General features: G+C 44.8%; 2 protein-coding genes across 4 annotated transcripts in view; both read right to left on the bottom strand.

Moving 5' to 3' along the window:
* Positions 1–984: 984 nt before the first annotated feature.
* LOC138598039 (mucin-6-like) lies at positions 985–4,932 on the bottom strand. The gene is made up of 2 exons (XM_069669700.1): positions 3,681–4,932; positions 985–3,642 (listed from the first exon to the last, which is right to left on the bottom strand). Exons 1-2 carry the CDS (start codon positions 4,495–4,497, stop codon positions 3,197–3,199), a joined length of 1,263 nt encoding a protein of 420 aa, XP_069525801.1. The 5' UTR covers positions 4,498–4,932; the 3' UTR covers positions 985–3,196.
* LOC138598038 (storkhead-box protein 2-like) overlaps positions 985–22,854 on the bottom strand; it is a 60,633-nt gene continuing 38,763 nt past the window's right edge. For all 3 annotated transcript variants that reach the window (XM_069669697.1, XM_069669698.1, XM_069669699.1), the window contains exons 2-4: positions 20,040–20,192; positions 10,053–12,453; positions 985–7,164 (exon numbers count right to left, since the gene is read on the bottom strand). In XM_069669697.1, coding sequence (XP_069525798.1) covers positions 6,960–7,164; positions 10,053–12,453; positions 20,040–20,192 — 2,759 coding nt within the window. In that variant the 3' untranslated portion in view covers positions 985–6,959. The remainder of the gene's footprint in view (positions 7,165–10,052; positions 12,454–20,039; positions 20,193–22,854) is intronic.

The raw sequence follows: 22,854 nt of genomic DNA, 5'->3' as shown, positions 1-22,854 counted from the left end.
ATATTATTTAAACCAGCGTTCATTAGAATACAGGTACGTGTGTTTGTAGTTGATCATCCTGCAGCCTGTCGTGTAATATTACTAAGATAAATTATAATGGAACAGCTCCACCTAGTGGCTCACCTCAGTAATCACACTGAAAACAGATTCTGCATTGGCTGAAGGGTTCGGTGTACTTTTTACTTCTTTAAAACCAGGCATCATCAGACTCTCTGTTATTCACCACAAAACATCAGACGTGTCCGAGCTGTCGCTCTGAAACTCCTGGTGACACCTGGTCAGAAACTTACTGCAGATGCAGCTCACCTGTTGGATGGAAACTTATTTAAAGCTGAATTAGCTGTTTACATCTGTTACTGAGGCAAATCTCATATTACCATACAGAGCATGTGAAACAGCTGATAATTAACACACTGACACCTCGCTCTCACTGCTCTGAACACTTTTAGTTTACACACACACCAGAGGTGGAAAGAGTCTCTGGGTTTAAAAATGAAGCTAATGCTTGAGTGAGTCAAACTGCATTCTTTCTGAAGACCAGCAGGGGGCGACTCCACTCTACATGTTTTCTAAGGGACCAAGAACCTTTGGACAAACCCTGTTTGATCGTAGACTAGGAACTCTCCTGCAGCACTGAGTGTTTCTGATCACCAGCTGTTTGAAAGATCAATTAATAGTTCTTGGTCAGTTTTTAAAGAGAAACAGACATTTTGTGTAGCTTGTAAAACGTGTCGATGTTGCTGCTTTCCTTGGTCTTATGTGTCAGTAAATGAACAGTGTTGTTCAGTCTGCTGTCTGACTTCAGAAGGTGTCTGAAAACGTCACTTCACTGGAGAAAAGTTCAGACATAACTCTTCGTTGATTGAGGGCACAGAGACAGCAAAGCACCTGACAATAGAAGAGTAAAAATGTACAGAAGTACACCTGCAGTCATACGTTCCCATCATGCAGTTCTGTTGATGAGATAAAGCACAGGACAGCGTCTTAATCAAACATTGTTATTTTATTATCTTAAAAAGTAACACAAACCCCACAGGGTATCACATACACTACAACAACAGTAACACCAGTACTACACATCAAAGGGACTTTCAGATATTATAGACATTTAAAAAATCCCTCTTTTATTGTTTAAATTATTTGACTAGGCATGACAGATAAACATCATTTACAGTCTGACAGAGCGTCACCGTTAGAAACTATGTTATTGTTGAACCTCCGCCGCCGATGTCACGGGAAGACATTTCATGGACTGTCCGAGTAGAAAAGGATGGAAGGTACCGGGGAGGGGGGAGGGCCGTGTGCCGGACTGCAGAGGGGACGGGGCGTGGGGGGAGACGGGGCAGTGCAAACATCAGACATGAGGGAGGGGACCATGACCTCCATCAGCTTTACAGGTGGAACAGAGAGCAGAACAGGAAGTGAAGTGGTTAACCCCCGATCAGTGGGACGACAGAGACTGAAGGTACCTGCAGGGACAGGACACCTGGAGGGGGAAGGAGGAACACAGCCTGGACTGATCCCTATCTGTGTTTCTGTGGCCTGAAAAAACAGACCTCTGCAGAGGGTAACTGGGTGCTGAACCCTGCTGAGATGATGTAGGACTCTGAAATGGACTGGAAGCCTGCGTCAGGTTGGAACAGAGACAGTAACCCTCTAACAGACACAGGAAGTGTGCTCAGGTTACCCCGAAGAGCACCGACAGAAGAAGGGCTAAAACGCTTTGGCTACAGAGAACACGTTACACAAACTGTCTGCTGCAACACGTCAACCAATGAAACAGCAGGTGAGAGCAATGGCCAATCTTATATTCATGTTATCACACAAAAAGCTTTTATGTTCATAGTGTCTTTATTTTCATTATATTACACTTGTAGTGTACATGAATGGACCCCAGCGTGTTAGCAGTTTGGTATTGACAGGTTCTATTATTACCTATTTCTACTATCACCTGTGTCCTTTAATAATCATAACGGGATTGAAAACAGCAAATACAAATATGAAATAAGCTCTGTCAGAGCTTCCAACAGCTGGAGCTCACTTAAGTCTGAATGATAGCTTAGCTTCAGTGTTTAAATGACTATTGATGATCTATTCTACATAATATCTGCTGTGCAAACAGGTTTATAAATGACGTGTTCAATGAAGCCAAAGCATTTAGTCTTACAGCCCTGCTGACAGAGAACACTTAGAGAGCAGAGCCTAAAACCAAAGACGTTTAATCTGTCTGTGTGGTAGAACAGGCAGATAGTGGCCTTACTGTCAGTACAGAAACATCAGTCCACTATAAACCGTGTCCTGGGACAGAGGAGGCTGAAGCCCTGACTTTAGTGGTTTGAAGCGTCCTGAACCTTGTAGTGGTTACACATGAGGTCTGACCCTCGTTCAGTGGTTAGATACAGAGTGGTTCTTCATACTGACGCCTTTAGACCAGGCCTTTCCTGGGATACAGAGATGAACATGAAGGGGTCAACTTCCTGCGTTCACTGCAGGAGTTAGAAACAAGTGTGTTTAAACAAACTGACCCTTTAAGGCGACAGTATACTCTCTGTGTAGCTGTGAGTTCTATCACCTGCAGCTGAACCACACGCTGTCACCATCAGAGGAAACATGTTAGAGGGAGGGGAAACAACAGGGAGTCCAGCACTTTGATGTGTACATAGTGTGTATATGTGTGTGTGTGTGTGTGTGTGTGTGTGTGTGTGTGTGTGTGTGTGTGTGTGTGTGTATCTGTGTAGACATTCACAGGCTCGAGGCTGATGACAGTGTGTTAGCAGAGAGGACGGGCTGTGTTTTTGCTGCTGTGGAGGTAGTTGTAGAGGAGCCGAGAAGACGACGACACTGGGATGATTGACAGCTCCCTGAGCCTATAGGAGGGTGGGACATGATTGACCTATAGGACTGCAGGATGTTAGAGACAGGTAAATCCAGCTCAGCTCAGGTTTAATCGAGTCTTATTTCACACCTGGCCGTGTCAGAGTCAGCGTCCATCAGTCTGTTTCCTGTTCACACCGATGCTTCACATGAGACTCTGCTGGCCAAAAGCTTACCTGTCACCTGTGTAAGCAGCCTTTAAATACTACAGTCCATTACATCATCACTCTGTCATCATGGCCCACACTGACCAGAACACATCGTAGCACCAGGAGGGACAGCGGCTCAGGGTTCGATTCCCTCTGGAGAGAAACTCAAGTATTCATGGATGTGATGTTGGAGGTGTGTGTGGATGTTGGAGGTGTGTGTGGATGTTGGAGGTGTGTGTGGATGTTAAAGGTTTGAGTGTGGATGTTGGAGGTTTGAGTGTGGATGTTGGAGGTGTGTGTGGATGTTGGAGGTGTGTGTGGATGTTGGAGGTGTGTGTGGATGTTAAAGGTTTGAGTGTGGATGTTGGAGGTTTGAGTGTGGATGTTGGAGGTGTGTGGATTTTGGAGGTTTGAGTGTGGATGTTGGAGATGTGTTTGGATGTTGAGATGTGTATTGGAAGTGTGTGTGGATGTTGGAGGTGTGTGTGGATGTTGAGATGTGTATTGGAAGTGTGTGTGGATGTTGGAGGTGTGTGTGGATGTTGGAGGTTTGAGTGTGGCTGTTGGAGATGTGTTTGGATGTTGAGATGTGTATTGGAAGTGTGTGTGGATGTTGGAGGTGTGTGTGGATGTTGGAGGTGTGTGTGGATGTTGGAGGTGTGTGTGGATGTTGAGATGTGTATTGGAAGTGTGTGTGGATGTTGGAGGTGTGTGTGGATGTTGGAGGTTTGAGTGTGGATGTTGGAGGTTTGAGTGTGGCTGTTGGAGGTGTGTGTGGATGTTGAGATGTGTATTGGAAGTATGTGTGGATGTTGGAGGTGTGTGTGGATGTTGAGATGTGTATTGGAAGTGTGTGGATGTTGCGGGTGTGTGTGGATGTTGGAGGTGTGTGTGGATGTTGGAGGTTTGTGTATGGATGTTGGAGTTTTGAGTGTGGATGTTGAAGGTTTGTGTGGATGTTGGAGGTGTGTGTGGATGTTGGAGTTTTGAGTGTGGATGTTGAAGGTTTGTGTGGATGTTGGAGGTGTGTGTGGATGTTGAGATGTTTATTGGAAGTGTGTGTTGCGGGTGTGTGTGGATGTTGGAGGTTTGAGTGTGGATGTTGGAGGTGTGTGTGGATGTTGAGGTGTGTGTGGATGTTGGAGGTGTGTGTGGATGTTGGAGGTTTGAGTGTGGATGTTGGAGGTGTGTGTGGATGTTGAGGTGTGTGTGGATGTTGGAGGTGTGTGTGGATGTTGAGGTGTGTGTGGATCTTGTAGGTGTGTGTGGATGTTGGAGGTTTGAGTGTGGATGTTGGAGGTTTGAGTGTGGATGTTGGAGGTGTGTGTGGATGTTGAGGTGTGTGTGGATGTTGGAGGTGTGTGTGGATGTTGAGGTGTGTGTGGATGTTGGAGGTGTGTGTGGATGTTGAGGTGTGTGTGGATGTTGAGGTGTGTATTGGAGGTGTATGTAAATGAAGGAACACTGAAATCATGAGGTCACCTCCCCTGTGGTAGTGCAACACTGGTCTGGTCACATGTCATACTCTGAGTTGGACTCTCAGCTGCTCCTGTGAGCTTTCAGACACTCTGGGCTGAACTTTGACCTGCAGCAGATTCAGGATTCATACATTTATCTCTGATATAAGAGCTGTGACTCTGATCAGGGATGTGACTGTGACTCCTCATGTCCACAGGAAGGAGCTGAGTTTTTGTAACAGGAGCAGAATTGATCTCTTTGTCTCTTTAACAAACAGACCCAGTGGTAAAAACACTGAAAGCAGTGTCACAATAATAATCAGTGTTCTTCTGATGCTCTTTGGTGAGGACTTTAGGTTGAGAGCCTTAGCTTTAGATCTGGTTAAGTTCAAGTCTGATTCCTTAAATCCATCATCAGGTTAAAAGATAAAACACTGATACATGACAGTAAGAAAGTCATAAATGTTTTAAAGCTAAAAACTGCAGACTGATTGGCTGCTGTATCTTTCTGCTCTGTGACTGGCTTTTAGATCTTTCCACTGGATTTAATAAAGTGTATCATTGTCATCAACATTAATATATTTCAAGATCCTGTACCGAGATCGTTTTATCGCTAAGCCCTCTGGGAGTTTTAACAGTTTGAGCATTAAATATATTTTCTTTAAACTGTCTTTAGTTGAATATATGTCAGAGAGGATTCATTAATGATCACCTTCTGGTTCATTCATGTTTCACACAGAGTCCTGACTGCTTTGGAATCAGAGTTGTTGCTGTTTTAGCAGTTAGCATGAATATGTTTCATGCTAGCTAACGTGGCTGCTGTTACAGACGTCACCTGCAGGACGTCAATAGTGTTTATCTGAAGAAGTGACTATAAACAAACATTAGAACTAGTTCTGCTTCATGTATGTGATTAAATATCATTTAAATATAGGTATCTATACACTGTACATATATTCACTTATACTGAGTCAGGTATTGTAACGTATATGATGTATATAACTTTAATGTAATTTCTCTGATTTCTTTCATATCATATTTAGTTTTATATCCATGTAAATCTTCTCGTTTCCTCAGCCCTCACACTGTCTCTGTGCTGAGTTTCTCTCAGTGATCAATAAAGTTTCATCTCATCTGTTTGGTTAAATTCACACCTGTCTTTTGATCATGTGTTCAGTGGACAGTGTGTTTCTCACAGCTGTGTTGGAGCTGAAACATGACGCAGCTGCAGCGAGTGGACACGACGAGTCACAGAGAGGAAACAGGAAGTTCTGCCTCTATGAAGAGTCTGAAATCAAACGTCTGATCCCTGATGTCCTGCTGACCTCAGATCTGACTACAGGAAGTCATCATGGCGTCAGCAGAGACTCGAGCTGCTCTGCTTCATTCTACATCAGCTGCTACAGAAACAACAGCGGGTACACATTCACTCCTCTGACCGTCTGACTGAGAGGAGCTGGATCGAGGGAGCCGGGCCTCCTTCACACCTGGTATTAACACGAGTCCTATTGATCTGATCACAGGTGGACGGTTCTGAGTACAGGTGTGAACGCACCGAAGGCACAGAGATCTGATCCCACCTGCAGAGCTGGTCTGGGACACACGTGTCCTCTTACTTTAGCAGTGTGTTCTGGGTGTATCCTGGCCACATTAGAGGACCGCCTAGAGAACACCTGATGTATGCATTCAGGGTTTCCCCTCATGATTACAAAGTCAAACCAAAGACACAAATTAAAGGTGAAAATTTGTTTTGCTTTGGTGTAAACAGCTTCGGACTGCAGGACAAATGATTCCTGTATTGATTCAGCAAATGGGTGCACATTGTAATATTTCAGTACGGGTCATCCTGTGAGTCTGTAGCACCTCACTATCAGCTATTTATGTTTTTATAATAAAATGATGCTTGAGTGTATATGCATAAAGAGCGGGAGGTGAGATCATCATCATGTGCAGACTCATGTTATTACTAGGTGTGAACGGGGCCTATGGGTGTGAACCAGCAGTATCAGTAGTCAGCAGAGCTGCTGCTTTCAGGGTGTAATACCAATAGTCACCAGAAGAGGGAGCTGTGCTGATGTGGAGCAGCTGGATGGGAAATAACATGACCTGAGATTTATACAAACATACCCCCCTCCTCCCCGCCACACACACACACACACACACGCACACACACACGCACGCACGCACACACACACGCACGCACACACAACTAGAACCCACATTAGTGAAACAACACAACAGCAGTGTGTAAACTAGAGGCTGTAAATAGATGACATGGTCAGAGTCTGCCTGGTGTGTTTGTGTGTGTGTGTGTGTGTGTGCGCGTGTGTGCGTGTGTGTGAGTGTGTATGTGTGTTAACAGTTCCACTGACTCAGACAGTCTGTCAGTCTGAAGGTGTAACAGTCCTTTTGGGGGGTGGGATTTGTATTTCCTGTCCATCGGGTCTCGGCGCTCCTCCCAGCCCTTCCACCCCGCCCCCTACACGCTGGTGATTGACGCGAGGCAAGCGCTGGGCTTCTGGAGTTTCTCGGGTTGGGTTCCGGCAGGTTCTGGGATGGCTCTGAAGGAGAAGGGGGGGCCGTTTCCGGTGGTGATGCCGAGGTGTCCGGGGCTCAGAGCCAGGTTCTGCCGACGGTTACTCTCCACGATGGAGGAGGTGTTCGACGCTAAACTCTCTCTCGTCCTGCACACACACACACACACACACAGATTATACAAAATATATCAGCATAGGAAGTGAGAAACAGACAATAGGAAGTGAGAAACAGTCAACAGGAAGTAAGAAACAGTCGACAGGAAATAAGAAACAGAAAGAGGAAGTGACAAAAGGACAACAGGAAGTGAGAAACAGACAACAGGAATTGAGAAAATGACAACAGGAAGTGAGAAACAGAGAACAGGAAGTGAGAAACAAACCTTTGGAAGTAAGAAACAGACAACCGGATATGAGAAACAGACAACAGGAAGTAAGAAATAGAGAACAGGAAGTAAGAAATAGAGAACAGGAAGTGAGAAACAGTCAACAGGAAACTCATTGAGACTCATTGTGACAAACACAGTATTTAAAGCAGCAGTTCTCCCCTGGAAAAAGCGACTGTCAGTCAAAGCTGGTGTTCTCTGTAATCGATAGAAGCAATAACATTTTAAATTGGCGCCATAGCTGCGGAGAAAGTTGTACAAACAGCTTGTTGTTTCGCACATGCTACATTCCTACAACACCCAGCGTGCATTGTGCCAGATGACACGCTTTACTTAGTCTGGCGGAGGTTTTCCAGGGCCCATTGGAGAAGCAGATAGCGTCCTCCAAAGGCACAGATTTTATTTTTTCTACCATAATAGCATTAGCTCCCCATAATAGCATGAACTGAGACTGGGACTGAGGTTGAAAATCGGCAAACCGGCCCTTCACAGAGCAGCTGGATCACCACTGGACAGACTGTCAATCACTGAATGCTGGTTACAGTTTGTTTTATTGATATCTTGTTCTTTGATCAAACACGTATTGATTCAAATTATTATATTGTGGTTACTGCATATTATTTAGATTATTAAGATCAGACCAGGGCTGGGTGATAAAACAACTCGTTCAAAGGATTGTAAAAATGTATATATTGATTGTCCCTTTTCTGGGTTTTGTTTTTGCATATTCCCATTTTGGACAGCTTGCATTTAACAATCAAATGTGGAGGATATGTAATTTGTATCCTTTTGTGTCCCTGACACATGGTTTAGACAAATTTCAGGTGCAGGTGTGTGTGTCTTTAGGATGGGATTTGATTTTTGAATATGTTTATAGTATAAAAATGAAAGCCCTCACCCTGAGTGATAGGTGTGGGTGCTAAATCCTCAGAGACAGTTTGTCAAAAATGACTTCGCAGCACTCCAATAACTATTTTCTATTTTATTCTATCTTATATTGCCGCTCAGATGTTTCAGGCAATATCCCTCCTCAGTGGCTTCAGGCAAACAAACACAAGCGGTCATTGGTAGGTGACATACATTAGTAATCAGCATTCAGGCTGACGCCGCATCTCCCAAAGTGGCCAGGCATTTCAACCGCCACAACCACACAACCGCAGATCTCAGATACATGGGCACTGAGGCAGTTAAAACTCCCCCTAGGGGTGGTGATCCAGAGGACCAAGGGGACTCAATGAAGAGCTACTTTCATCTGGTTTTTTATGACTTTTAATTAATTTTTTGATGATTATCTTTGTGTTAAGCTAAGATATTTCTTTGGGAGCTGCTGCCTCAGCCTTAACACTGATTACTTAGATGTGTCACCTGCTGATTTTGTGTTTGTTTGCCTGAAGCCACTGAGGAAGGGCTATTGCCCGAAACATCTGTGCAATGTGCAATATAAAATAGAAAAATTATTGGGAGTGCTGCCTTGGTTTATATGTTGTCATCGGAAAGATGTCAATAAAAGTAATATACAAAAAAAGGATTGTAAAACAATTACAGTGATTCATGACAAACATTTTTCACTCTGTTTTCTCCTATTACTGTTTTTCCTGTCAACAAAACATTTGAGATCCAGCACGTTTTTATCTTTTAACCAGATGAAGTATTTTACAGCTCAGCTTTCAGAGGCAGATTTCTGACATGAAAGTACTTTGAGGACTTTTAGACCTCAGTGGATAATTCAGCCCTAAATGAATCTTATTCTAAAAACTGAGCTAATGTCATTAGCATCAGATCAGCTCACAGCTCCTCCTCATATCCAGTGTCACATGAAACTGCTTTATTCAGTGTTCTTCCTGTTTAAATTATCTTTACTTCAGAAAATAAGTATACATCCTTTAAAGATAAAATAGTCCACACTGTCGATCACTCTTTTCAGTGACAGAGGCTGATGAACAGGTTGTCTTCAAGAATTGTGAAATGGTTTTAAACTATTAAAGTGGTAAAATCCAATGTATCAAAGTTCATGGTTTATCCTCTAGCTTGTTAATTATACAAAATGGTGCCCCACAAGGATCCATACTGGGGCTTTATATAATTCATAATTTATAGCAATAATTGATGTAGAAATGTCACCGATACAAATTTCATTTTTATGCTGATGATAATATTATTTATACTTTTGTCTCTTCCTAAAAGAGTGGAATTAAGGAACTACAAGCTGCTTTAATGTTGTCCAGAGGAATCTTTGTGATTAAGACTGAACGCCAGAAAAACAAAAATGATGTTTCTCCAGGTCAATGAAACTGTTGATGTTGGTCGTTTGTCGTTTGATCTGATAAAAATGTGTCCAAACATATAAATATCTGCCTTAACAAGAAGAAAATCTGTCATTTGAATATCATATTCAGTGTCTAAAACAAACTGAGGGTGAAATAAAAAATGCTGTTTTTCTTTTGGTGAAAGGAAGAAGCTCATTCACTTCAGCTGATCTTGACAGAAAGAGGAAGAAATGAAATATAAATCAAAGATTATCAGAACAAACATGTTCCACTGATTTCTAACAATCCTACACTGCCTCCTGTTACTGAACTGAGAGGTGAATGTACCCACACAGTGCCGGGTTCACTGTCAGGTATAATAATATGTAAGCATGACTGTTCCTACCTTGGTGAATTGAAGCCGCTGTCCACAGTGACTGAGCTGGAGTCCATGCTGTCCAGTCGAGCAGAGTGAGCAGACTGCTGGTTCTGAGCGGGTTCTGGAAGGTTCTCTTTAGCACCGGGGAAGGCCAGAGTCCTCTCAAACCTCCTCTGAAGGTCCCTCTCTTTCTCCCTCTCCAGCAGCCACTGCATGGTCCCTGCTCCTCCCCCTCCCCTCCCAACAACACCTCCCCCTGACTTCTCATCCTCCCCTCTGCTCTTAGCTCCGCCCTCCTCCAGCTCCTCGTCGTCTGACACGTTGTAGTAGTCAAAGGAAGCCTCAGCAGCACCGGGAGTGGGTTCGATCCCTGGTGGGGGGGCGGACGATGTGGCCACCAGAGGTTTGGGGGCGTCGAAGGCCTCCTGGGAATCGAGAGCGTCACAGGATGAGGACAGTGGGGAAGAGGTGAGGGCCGGGGGCTTCCTCAGGGAGCTGTACCCGGGCAGGGGGAGGCTGGGGGGAGGTTTGAAGAGTGTGTCTTTACTAAAGATCTCCTTACGTTTCTCCTGACCAGAGGAGGCACTGTGGGGGGGTCGGCCATTAGTGAGGGGAGGGTCAGGAATAGACAGAGGTATGGGAGGCAGGCTGCCCCCCTTAGGTCCCACCTTTGACAAGTCCTCCTTACTGTCCAGGGGGTGGGGCGTCTGTCTGTCCGTCTGCCTGTCAGCCCCACCCACTTTTAACCCCTCATGGCTGCTCTTACCCAGAGTTCCGAGCGTGTTAGCAGCTGTGAGGACTGCCTCAGAGGAGCCCGAGCACTGGAAGTAATCATCTGGGGGGACGGAGGGAGGGAGTGGTTTGGGGGAGTACGCTGGCAGGCTGTCCCTGCTCTTACTCTTCTCTAAGCTCCGCCCACCGTCCAGCCCCAGAGAGTCCACAGGTAGCTTAGCAGAGGGCGGCGTGGCTCGTGAGTAGTGGGAGGAGCTCTGATTGGCTCTCAGTGTTCCGTCATCAGTGTAGTAGCGGCTCCGGTCGTCATAGTAATCAGGCGGCCCAATGAGCCCCGTTCCCAGCGGTCCTTTGGAGTTGTCCATGGAACGGGAGCGCTCCTTGGCCTTGTCGCTGCGCTCGTTCCTCGACTTCCTCTCCTGCGTGTGCGAGTGCGAGCGGTGCACTTTGGAGTGGTGGGCAGAGGGGCCGTGGCTCGGCTCGGGGAAAGGCATCTCTGTGCGCCGCTTGGCGAGCTCTCCTGACACATCCCACTCCGGCGTGACGGGTAGGTGGGAGGAATCCAGGATATTGGGGTTGCTGTGAGCCAGGTGAAGCCGGGCACGCTGCCGCTCCATGGCAAGGGCGTGTTCCCGTGGTGACCGGGCCAGGGAGGACGAGTATGCTCGGTAGTCCCGGTCAGCCAGCTCAAGGTGCGACCCGTCACTGGGTTCCCCGCGGGATGCCCTTGTCTTACTATGAGAGCGACTCAGTTTGGCCTGACTTTGCTTCCTGTGCCGGCCGCCGCTCCTCCGGCTTCTCGAGCTCTGATTGGCTGATGAGGCTTTGCTCCTCTGAGCCCGCTCCTCCTCCAAACGTTTCATGACAGCCGTGTGGCGGGCCAAATTCTCCACGGTGAGGTCGGGGTTGATTCTGCGGATGATCTCCATCTCGACGTGGCGTGGCAGCTGGCTGGGCACCTCCTCGTCGCGGAGCGGCCACTCCTCGGGAGGGAACTGAGCCGAGAAGGTGGCCAGCTGCTTGGCCTTGTCCTTCTTAAAGCTCAGGCGGAACAGCTTCAGACCAAACTTACGACTTCCTGTTCCACTGCCTCCCCCGGCCTGTTTCTCCACCTCAGCTGTTCCTCCTCCTCCTCCACCTCCACCTCCCCCACCTCCCCCTCCTCGGTGCTTGGTGAGCGTGTCCGTCTTGAAGGGGAACCCGAGGCTGCTGCGACTCTTCTCGGTGTTTCCTCCTGCCTGCTGAGGAGGAGTCTGAGGGGAGTGCGGGGATGAGTACGCCTCCCGGTGGTCTTTGGGGGATCTGCGTGACAGGGTGGTGTGGTGGCTGGGGGGATCGTCTCCCCGGTAACTGTTGTTGAAGAAAGAGTCCCCGCCGCCGCCTCCTCCTCCTCCCCCGCTGTGGTTCTGGCTGGACTTTGGATGCGTTCGATCCCGCACAGGTCCAGAGGTGGAGGGAGTGATGGTGCCGGAGAGCGGGGAGGTGCACTGCGTCTGCTGGTGCTGCTGCTGGTGTCGCTCAGCTGATCGCTCGTCTAAGTGGTACCACTTGGAGCTGGTTCTGATGAGGCTCGGAGTGATGAAGTACGTCTGAGGGGTGACGATAAAATATCCGTCTGGTGTTGGGTAGATCTTCCGCTCACGGACCAGCATGCCGAGCGTGTGGTGGAGAACCTCCTCTGTTGGTGTGGGAACACCTGAGAGAAACCAGAGACACAAACACAGTTACAACATGAACATGAGATTTTCTTTTTATCGTGTTTAAATTAAAGGAATCAAACTTCAGGAGAACCCCTTATGGAAAAGTAGGGACTATGTTTACAATCCAAAAGCTGAAACCATAGACTGTATGTGAGAATTGGACAGAGCTGTTGGTTTTCAACATCCGTAACAACCTCACAGAAAGTTTTATCGGGTCTTGTTGTTTTTGAGTGTTTTGAGAATATTGTGTTTAATCGAAACTAACCATTAAGCCACAGTCAGACAAACTAACTGATCGAGGCAGCAGTAGAGCAGCAGCTCCTGTGTTCTGTGAGCTAAAATCACTGTTTTTATCAATGGAGTCTGGTGTGTTTGCAGAGAGCGATGTAACGTCTGTTTGTAGTTAATGAAAATCATCTTCCTCTGTAACAAAAGGGTCTCTCTCTGCAGGGATCCTTTCTGTAATGTTGTCAGACACTTAGAATAACAATCCAACAACAATGAGCCTGTCAGTGGAAACAACGAGAACTTTTAGTGGACGCACTTTGATCCATCAAGGATTATGTTGCAGCCATTACAGCCTGTTTCGCCGCTGCAGGCTGAACACATCTACAGTCAAACACTTTTTGTACATATAGCTCATTTAGAGCAAAACGTATGTAAAAAAACAAAAAGTTTATAAATTCCAAAATACAAATGTAATAACATGTCGATTTTTTGAATAAAAAACAACCTTATACTCTGATTTTTCTGCTGTTCAAAACCTTTTCTGCTCTGCAGTTTGCAGGATGTATTTAAACATGAACACCATTTAAATTGTCCCCAATCAGTGAAAATGAAGCAGCTCTGATGGGGATCATCAGGTGAGGTTCATAAGAAACGACAGTGTGTGCATTCATTTACAAATGTCCAGACATACGCTCTGCTTCAACCTGCCTCCACTTTTTATCTTCACTCCCTCAAATTCCTCCTCTCTCTCTCTCTCTCCTCCCTCTCTCTCTCTGTCAGTCTGGAGGTATTACTGCCAGTTACATCATACCAGTCTCTCAGACCAGCCACAGTGATGCAACAGACAGACAGACAGACAGACAGATATACTCCATACAGACAGACAGACTCCATACAGACAGACAGCCTGCAGACAGATAGACTCCATACAGACAGACAGACTCCATACTGACAGACAGACTCCATACAGACGACAGCCTTACAGACAAACAGACAGACAGACAGATATACTCCATACAGACAGACAGACTCCATACAGACAGACATACAGACAGACAGACTCCATACAGATAGACAGACTCCATACTGACAGATAGACAGACAGACAGCCTGCAGACAGACAGACTCCATACAGACACATAAACACACGCTCTCACTAACAGGTAGTCCCTGTCAGAGTCCCTGTGGATGTTTCTGGTCCTGTAGGAAAAGGATCAACACTGAGGGAATCCCAACATCTAAACAAGCTAAGCTAATGTTAGCATCAGCATCACCTCCTGTGTCCACTGACATGTGTCAGAGAGATACTGAAACAGCGAACAGTTTATCCAGTGTTTTTACTGTGTTTAAAATAAAAGAATACAGCCATAGAAACTGAACATCATCAGTACATTTTAATAAACCTGACTGTACAGGTTTCTAACAATCATATCCGGACACTCCTCAAACCAGCAGCAGGATTAAATATGTATGGTGATAAATAATGATACTGATTAACAGATTGTCACGTCATGTATCCCTGCTGTTGTTAGAGAATATTTCAACCATTAGCCTTTGTTTTCTTAATAAGTTTGAATAGCTGTGTTTGTGTCCGTCCTGTCTGACCATCACCTGTGTCTTTTTACAGAGCATGTTCTTTCAGTTTGAGAACATGACATTTAGATTTAACTTCACATCCTCCCTCATACTGAAACAGCTCCTGCTTGTGCTGAGATTCACTACAGCTGGACTTCTGTTGGTTTGGAGACAAAACATCAGAGAGCAGAGCTGAAAGACCAGACGTGTCATGAGCGCACAGAAGCAGCCAGAGTGTGAGGAGACGGGCTGAAGCTGGAAACACCTGAGTACAAGCAGAGACTGTTCAAGTACGAGCAGGAGCTGTGTGAGTGTGTGAGACTTCTGGAGGTCAGGAGGTCAATAATTCAGGCTCTCAGGCTGATACGCTCCTAAATAAAGACAGATCTCCACACCTGAATCACCTGACCTCAGAAATATACCTGTAATAACCCAGAGTGAAACTGTGCTCTGTGAGTGAGTCAGGTGTTATAGTGCTCAGCGTGAAAGAAGCTTTAAAGTCCCCACGGGGCCGTTTGGCTCTCAACCAGCCGTCAATAACAGTGAACATTAAACACAACTACACTAATGGAAATCCATACAGTACCATGCTCTGAAATAAGCACTGATACAGTGAGCCTCAGCATCACTGAGGAAGATGGTACATGGACGACCCCCCCATTCTGTTTAAAAGATAAGAGATAGAATACCTCATGTACCTGTATGTACCTGTGTGTATGTACCTGTATGTATGTACCTGTATGTATGTATGTATGTATGTATGTATGTATGTATGTACCTGTATGTATGTACCTGTATGTATGTACCTGTATGTATGTATGTATGTATGTATGTACCTGTGTGTATGTACCTGTATGTATGTATGTATGTACCTGTATGTATGTACCTGTGTGTATGTACCTGTATGTATGTATGTATGTACCTGTATGTATGTACCTGTATGTATGTACCTGTGTGTATGTACCTGTATGTATGTATGTACCTGTATGTATGTACCTGTGTGTATGTACCTGTATGTATGTACCTGTATGTATGTATGTATGTATGTATGTATGTATGTATGTATGTATGTATGTATGTATGTACCTGTATGTACCTGTATGTATGTACCTGTATGTATGTACCTGTATGTATGTACCTGTATGTATGTATGTATGTATGTATGTACCTGTGTGTATGTACCTGTATGTATGTATGTATGTACCTGTATGTATGTACCTGTGTGTATGTACCTGTATGTATGTATGTATGTACCTGTATGTATGTACCTGTATGTATGTACCTGTGTGTATGTACCTGTATGTATGTATGTACCTGTATGTATGTACCTGTGTGTATGTACCTGTGTGTATGTACCTGTATGTATGTATGTATGTATGTATGTATGTATGTAACTGTATGTATGTATGTATGTATGTATGTACCTGTGTGTATCTATGTACCTGTGTGTATGTATGTATGTACCTGTATGTACGTATGTGTGTATGTATGTACCTGTATGTACCAGTATGTATGCATGTAAGCACCTGTGTGTGTGTATGTATGTACCTGTATGTACGTATGTACCTGTATGTATGCATGTATGTACCTGTGTGTGTGTGTGTGTATGTATGTATGTACCTGTATGTATGCATGTATGTACCTGTGTGTTTGTATACAGACACTCAGTGTTAGACTGCAGGTAATGAGTCCTGTTACAGAGAGATAAAACACCTTTAAACACATAATATTGACAAGAGGTTATTGAGATCCTGCCATTCACAGAAACAGTATAAGCCCCGCCCCCTCTCTGAGCTCTGTGGTCATCTCTGTTCTTCGGGTTAAGTGTTTCTGAGCTGTCTGAACTCACGTCACCTTCACCTTCCTGCACACACACACTGTACAGCTGCCTGTCATCACCTACTGCACATATTTATATCAGTCTCACCACAGCAGAAGAACTGCTATTAAGTTTTACTTTTCTCTTTTCACTATATTTGCACAAAACATTGACACAAATTCATTTTATGTGTAAACTTGCATAATTGGCATCGGCCGATGTCTGCGCTCACACGGCCGAATAAACAAAATATGTCTGCATACACAGGCAGCCTCGTCTGTGTGGCTGGCTTGAAGCATGCAGGTCTGCTGCAGGTACTTTCTCTACACAGTCTACACAGTGGGCATTTATTAAGTAGATATATTTTAAGTGTATTGCAGACAGAATGCAGATCTACTTGTGGATAATGCACACAACAGTGTTAGATAAATGTTCATTCAAGTTTAGCAATTTTGTCCCTCATTTGTTATTATTATTAAATTGTTGTATTTTACCAAATGCAAAAATAAGCAACATCATGATGTCGGCCTGATATATCGGCCATCAACCGCCCTGCCCTCTAAATATCGACATCAGCCATTAAAAAACCCATATCAGTTGACCACTAGTTATAATAACCCTGATATTGATTGTCATCCAGATTAGTGTTTTATCACAGTTTCAGAACCATGCTCCGTCCACACTAACACACCTGAAAACATCACATGACCATTCATACACACTGAGCATGTGCGTGCTGGTGTAAACAGGCACATCCTAAACAGAGACGTATCATGTAGGGCCAATAACACTTCTGAACACGTGTATCTCTCCTGCTCATGCAGGCAGACTAACACTCAATCAGAGAGGGGGCGGAAATTAAAAACTGGGTCTAAGAAGAAGGCCGAACGGGGTCAACATTTTTAGAACAACAGACTTAAATAAACCACGTTTTTATCAGAGGTATTATGACAAATTAGTCACACAGAAATATGAACTTTACTGCTCCCAAGACATCTTGTAGAATTCAGAACAAATCAAAGGCATCAGAAAAGTGATCAAATTTAAAATAAAGACACATCTGCATTATTAATTTCTATCAGCAGTTTTTCCACTGAGCCATTTACAAAAATGTTTTATCACAGGCATCAAAAACAGCCAGAGAACTATATTTTTTGTCAAGAAAATCTTAAATGTTGTTTTTATTCACAACACCATCAAGAAAATAAGAATAACTTAATTCGAACTGGTGAAAAGGTGCAAATATTTCAACCATGATTACAGGGAAAAGTGCAAAAAACAAAACATGTATTTAAGTTCACTCTGCTCTTATTTGCCAGAGCCAGATGCTTGGCATCTTTTCTTGGCTGCAGATTCATTAATGTTTGGGGTCAGCTTCTGAGCTGTGGACACTCCCAGGATTGAATGAAGGTGTGCATCAGTTGGTTACACAGGTATGTGCTTCCCAACATGCAAAGCATTCAGGCAGCTTGTAGGCGGAGCTTGGGGCATCGTTTCAGAGTTCTACCAGCTCTAATTGGATGTTTACAGGTGCTCTTTCCATGCCAACTACAAACAGATTGCTTATCAGTTCAAATTTAAAATTTTGAGCTCCAAAGGCAGCAAATCGCCGTGTGAACTCTGCCAGGTCCGCTCAGTTTATCAGCGGTGGAGATGTGGTTTGTCATTGTTTGGCAACCTGAAAACTTTCCTTGCTGCATCTGAGTCTCCAACAAGCAGAGCTTGGCTTGCTAAGCTCTCACTGCATCACACATGTCTGTGATCACATGTTTAATTGGCGCGCCTGCTGTTGCAGTGCATTCTGGGAGTTGTAGTATCAACGGTGTGCATGCTGCATACCAGCAGGCCAGTTATGATACACATATGATATTATCTCGCAGGACGGATATAATGGTACCACAGGCCGAATGTGGCCCTTGAGTTTGACACCTGTGGTTTAAGTGAACATCAGCAGAGACCACCAGGCCAGCAGAGCTTCATACAGTCTCAGTGTTATGGAGGAAAACATGGACCAGTGTAGACGCAAGGTGTTAACGCAAGAAAATCTATGTGTTCCAAAATAACATGCACATGTCTTTAGAGGAGCACTGATGGTTACAACCATGTTAAACATAGCATAAATGTCCTCTGTGGAGGCAGAATGAGACCACACCTGAACTCCTGCTCCATATGAACCTTCATCACGAGATTATATCAGCACCAAAACCTCACTACAATCACAAGTTTTAATTAAATGAGAATATCTCACAAACTGTTGAACTGTCCCTTTAAACATGATGTAGAGTACAGTAGGAGGACATTAATGAAGGAAACCGTAAAGCACAAGCTGCTGCTGCACAGACTGAAGGTGAGCACATCACCTGACGACGTCACTCATCAGCTCCTGATTCATCACTGAGGATCAACCTGATCGTTTCATCTGAGACACACTGACACTTTATTATAACAGAGCTGTGTGTGTGTGTGTTGCCTGTCATTACATCATGCTTGTGCGGTTGCTTTGGTGACATGACGCAAGTTCTCTAAAGAGGGAAACCCAGACCTGACACACACACACACACACACACACACACACAGAGCGTTGAGTCTGCCAGAACAATAACTCTTTCAGCACAGACGTCTCAGAGTGTCACAGACACACTCTCTAATCGCCTCGTTCACATCAACACTTGAGGAGACTGACATGTTCAGACTCACAGAGCTGCAGTAAGGACATGACTAGCCTAGCTTAGCATAAAGACTGGAAGTCAGGGATCCAGTGATGTAAAAAAGAGGGCGTGGCCTCTCTGCAACCGGCGGTACTGAAACATCTCTCCTGATCACAGATTGAAGAGCACACACTCACCTCCTCTGACATCATCAGTGACATCGAGCACCTGTCTTGCTACACAAACGCTCAGAAACAGATTAAAACAGTCACTTAGTGCAACTTTGTCATAAAACTCTCTTGTTTACGTTCTGATAAAATCCTGCATGTTTCATGTTAACAGTAGTTTTTTATCTTGGCCGTGCAAACAGTGAAGTTAAATGACGTGAAAATTGTCAACAGCCAATAGGAGCGCTCTCTGCAGCATGTGTATGAACTGAATGAGACGCCGTGTTAGATGTTCGCTAGCTGTTACCACACAATGTTAGCATAACACGGGGTCGCTCCGGTGATAGTTTAAAGTACAGAGGAAGGAAACACCCTGCTAACAGCCTGCTAGCTCTATGCTAACCTAGCTAACACTAAAGCCTCAGTCACAGGCAACACAAACCACTGCACACACACACACAGAGCAGCTGTGGACAAATGCTGCTTCTGTTTCTGATCCATCGTTGGTTCTTCTCTTAATTAAGGAAATGAAGGTAATTTCCACCAGGTGCATGATGGGAAATAATCTCAACAGGAAGCTAGCTGTATTCTGTAAATCGTGACCCTGTTAGATACCCAGTGTTTGAGAAACCTTACAGACTGTGATGCTGACCCCCTTTTCTTCAGGTGCGTCTCTCTTTGTGGCCCTGCAGTCCTGTGAGGTGTTACTGTCTACAAACTGACTGTTGCTGCTGTGTCATTCACACACCTGTGGACCTGTTGTTGTTAGCTCGCTAGTCACGCTAGCTCCAGCTGTTTTCATTAGCTGCCCTGCCCATGCTACTTCCTGTTCCTCCTGCTTTCAGCTACACGAGGCCAGACACATTATGACATCAATTTTCAGCTGACTACCAACATCCAATCATATTAACACCTCTACATCATGTGACTGGCTGTTTGAATTTCTTCTTGTCCTTGTTCTAGTCCTAGTTGAACTCACCTGCTCTAAGAACACTACTTTTCCTTCTAACAGAGAGACTTTCAGAGTGATCGGTTTAAATGCTTCACCTCCTCATGTTGAGTGTTTGTTACAACGTGTGCAGAGTCAGCGAAATACAGTGAAACACAAGGGACAAGATTCAACTGTGAGTGTGCGTGTGCGTTACCTGGAAAACATGTCTGCAGATGCTCGGTCAGGGCCTCCTGGGTCACAGGCTTGTGGGCGGAGTTCATAGCAGAGATAGCCAATAGCAGTACCTCTCCCAGAGGGATGAACTGTGATTGGCTGATGGGGGACATACTGATTGGTGACACATCACCTGTAAGGAGACAGGAGGAGGTGTTAATGGTGCTGTATGTAACACGTATGTTAGGGTAATGATAGCAGCTTGGCGGGAGATGAAGGGACCCACACGGCATCATTCATGAGAAATCAATAAAAAGACCAAACAAACATTCTGTCGGTCCGTCCTCTAATTCGGTCTGACTTCCTGTCTGGGTCTCTCAGCTGGTTGGTTCCTGCCAAAGCCTTCAGCACTTTAACATCTGTCCTCATACAAAATGTTCAGGGATTTCCTCAAACAGCTGATGTTTTTATCCACCTTCAATCACAAAGGAGGAAACTGTGCATTTGTGGGGAACTATTTTCAGCGGGGTATGAATCCACGTGCAGGGCTGTAGTGAGTGTTTCTAGCAGCAGGACAGTGTGTGTGTGTGTCTGTGTGTGTCTCTGAGTCAAACTTCAGTGTTCCGCTGTGTTCTTGAGGCTACGTGACCTTTGAACTGGTCTTTTCTGAGAATGTGGTCACTGCATTAACTTCTCACAATGTGAGTCAGTCTGATCTCATGTCGGTCACACCTCTGCTGTAACACCTGTCTCTGCTTATCCACATAAGACAGAGGGTCACATGTTAGCTCCAGCTGCAGACCTGGTTAAAGTGCACAGACAGGTTATTAAAGATGTTGCAAATGAAGATGTTGGTGATGACTCAGAGTCATGTCCTCTGTACAGCTGGAGTCAATCAAACAGGCTCCTCAACACATGACAGACGACACCTTCTCACCTTCTCTACGACCAACACAACATGATGAACCCCTCACACACACTTAGAGACAGAAGAAGCTCGTTAGCAGAGCTTTGAGTCCAGATTATTCTGAAGAGCTTTTATCAGGACCACTCTGACACCTCCTAAATCTGGTACTGGAATCAGCCAGAACCACAGGTTTTGTACAAACTCCACAGTAGGGCTGCGTGATTAATTGAAATAAAATTGCGATCTCGATTCCTACTTCTACACAATCTCATTTCTAAATGACAACGATTCTGCTGGAAGCGTGGCATGTGCATGACGGCTGTGGGACGTGTTCATTTTCACTTTAAATGCATGAAAACAGGTGAGAGTCTTCACAATGCTGGCGTGACACGCTTATCTCTCTCAACTTGCGCGACGAAAATGTAGAGAATAGGAGGCTCACCTGTTTTTATTGTGAGCCCTGCGCGGCTCTCGGCCAAAATACATGGTGAAAATGAATTGTGATGAGTCCTATTGATCTCTGACAGCAATATTAACATCTCTTCCTGTAGTAAAAGTCACAGGCATGGAGAGTAAAGTAGGTCAACATTTCCGGTATGCTTTTTCAGAGTAAAAGCCTGATCTGGAATTCTGACTCCCCTTGTTTGTACACAATGCTTTCAGTGTTTCCCGGGCCATTGTTATTTTTTTTTTACTTTATTTGTATCTTTGCCAGGAAGTTATTTGATCGATAAAGTCATTAACAGCCTCCTTATTGTTCCTGCTTAATTTTCTTTGAAATAAAAAGGTAGTCATAAGTCTTCCGCAGGCCATAAGTATATATGTTAGTAAAAATAAATAAATAACATCACGTTACAGGTGCAATCTGTCCCTCTCTCCCCCTCGCTCGCTCTCTGTCTCTTCGTCTCGGCTCATACGGTTGTTTTCGCTGTGTGTTAATTTAGATCCCATTTCTAATGTAAATAAGATCGTTTTCTGTTAAGACCAACCCACGGAAACCTTTAAAACAAAGACCAGAAACTACCCCTGGATATGCACGCTGCGGACAAGCAGCGGAGGAGCAGCCCCCCCTACTCCCAGAACAAAGTATCCAGAGCCATGTAGAGGGAGAGTCGCGTCAGTGGAGGTCCAATATGCTCCATGATCTGCCATTGCGATGTCGCAACTCTCTCTCTCTACGGCTCTGAAAGTACCAACAGTAACTCACTCACTCAGTCAGTTGCTGTAATACTGTTACTGTAACACTGTTACTGTAACAAAACAGCTCATGTTCAAAACAGTTTCCTACTAAGCAGATTGCTCTATTACACAACCATGGAGGTGTCATGGCTGCCACCTGCAACAAATGTTTCAGAGCAGAGAAGAAGAACGGATTTCAGGTCATTGATCACATCATCCCAGAAAACAACAACAGTGCTGACGTGACGTTATTCAGGCAGAAACAGGGTGACGTGTACAGTATGCAACGCTTCAGTTTGTCTTACAGGGTCAATTGTACAGTATGAAGAATTACATGATTTCTTTACTCAGTATCAGATGTGAATCTGCATCAGGAAGGAACATCTAGTATTGGAGCGTCTCTGTCATCTCAGGTCACACAAACTATAATCAGGGTCAAAAAAATCAAAGATTAGCTTCCACTTTTTGACTTCAAAAAGAATTCCCCAAAAACAGATTCTCAAACTGACTGAGAGCGATGCACATCAGCTGGTGTCTCCTGAACGTCCATCCATCCATTACCTGTCCCACTTATCCTGTTCAGGTGAGCCTAAATACATCACCAGTGATGTACGCATCCTGCGTCTCTGGCGCGTTAAATTCTAAAAGGACGCAGTAAACTCACTATCCATGCATCCCAGGGACACACCTCATTCCATAATGCACGATACATTGTGTTTCACCATCTGCGCAACTAATCAGCGCAGATGAGATCCCGTGTGCACTCTTG

Source organism: Semicossyphus pulcher, unplaced genomic scaffold (assembly GCF_022749685.1).
Source record: "Semicossyphus pulcher isolate SPU_LCO1_2020_fin unplaced genomic scaffold, fSemPul1.0.p SCAF_2, whole genome shotgun sequence".
Classification (NCBI taxonomy): Eukaryota; Metazoa; Chordata; class Actinopteri; order Labriformes; family Labridae; genus Semicossyphus; species Semicossyphus pulcher.
This window is presented reverse-complemented; position numbering and strand designations above follow the sequence as displayed.

Bases quoted from the DNA above. Each gene is read 5' to 3' on its own strand.
- LOC138598039 (XM_069669700.1), bottom strand. From the start codon at position 4,497: ATGATTTCAGTGTTCCTTCATTTACATACACCTCCAATACACACCTCA. The intron at 3,643-3,680 runs CTCCAACATCCA...ATCCACACACAC, and splicing joins ATCTCAACATCCACACACAC to CTCCAACATCCACACACACT.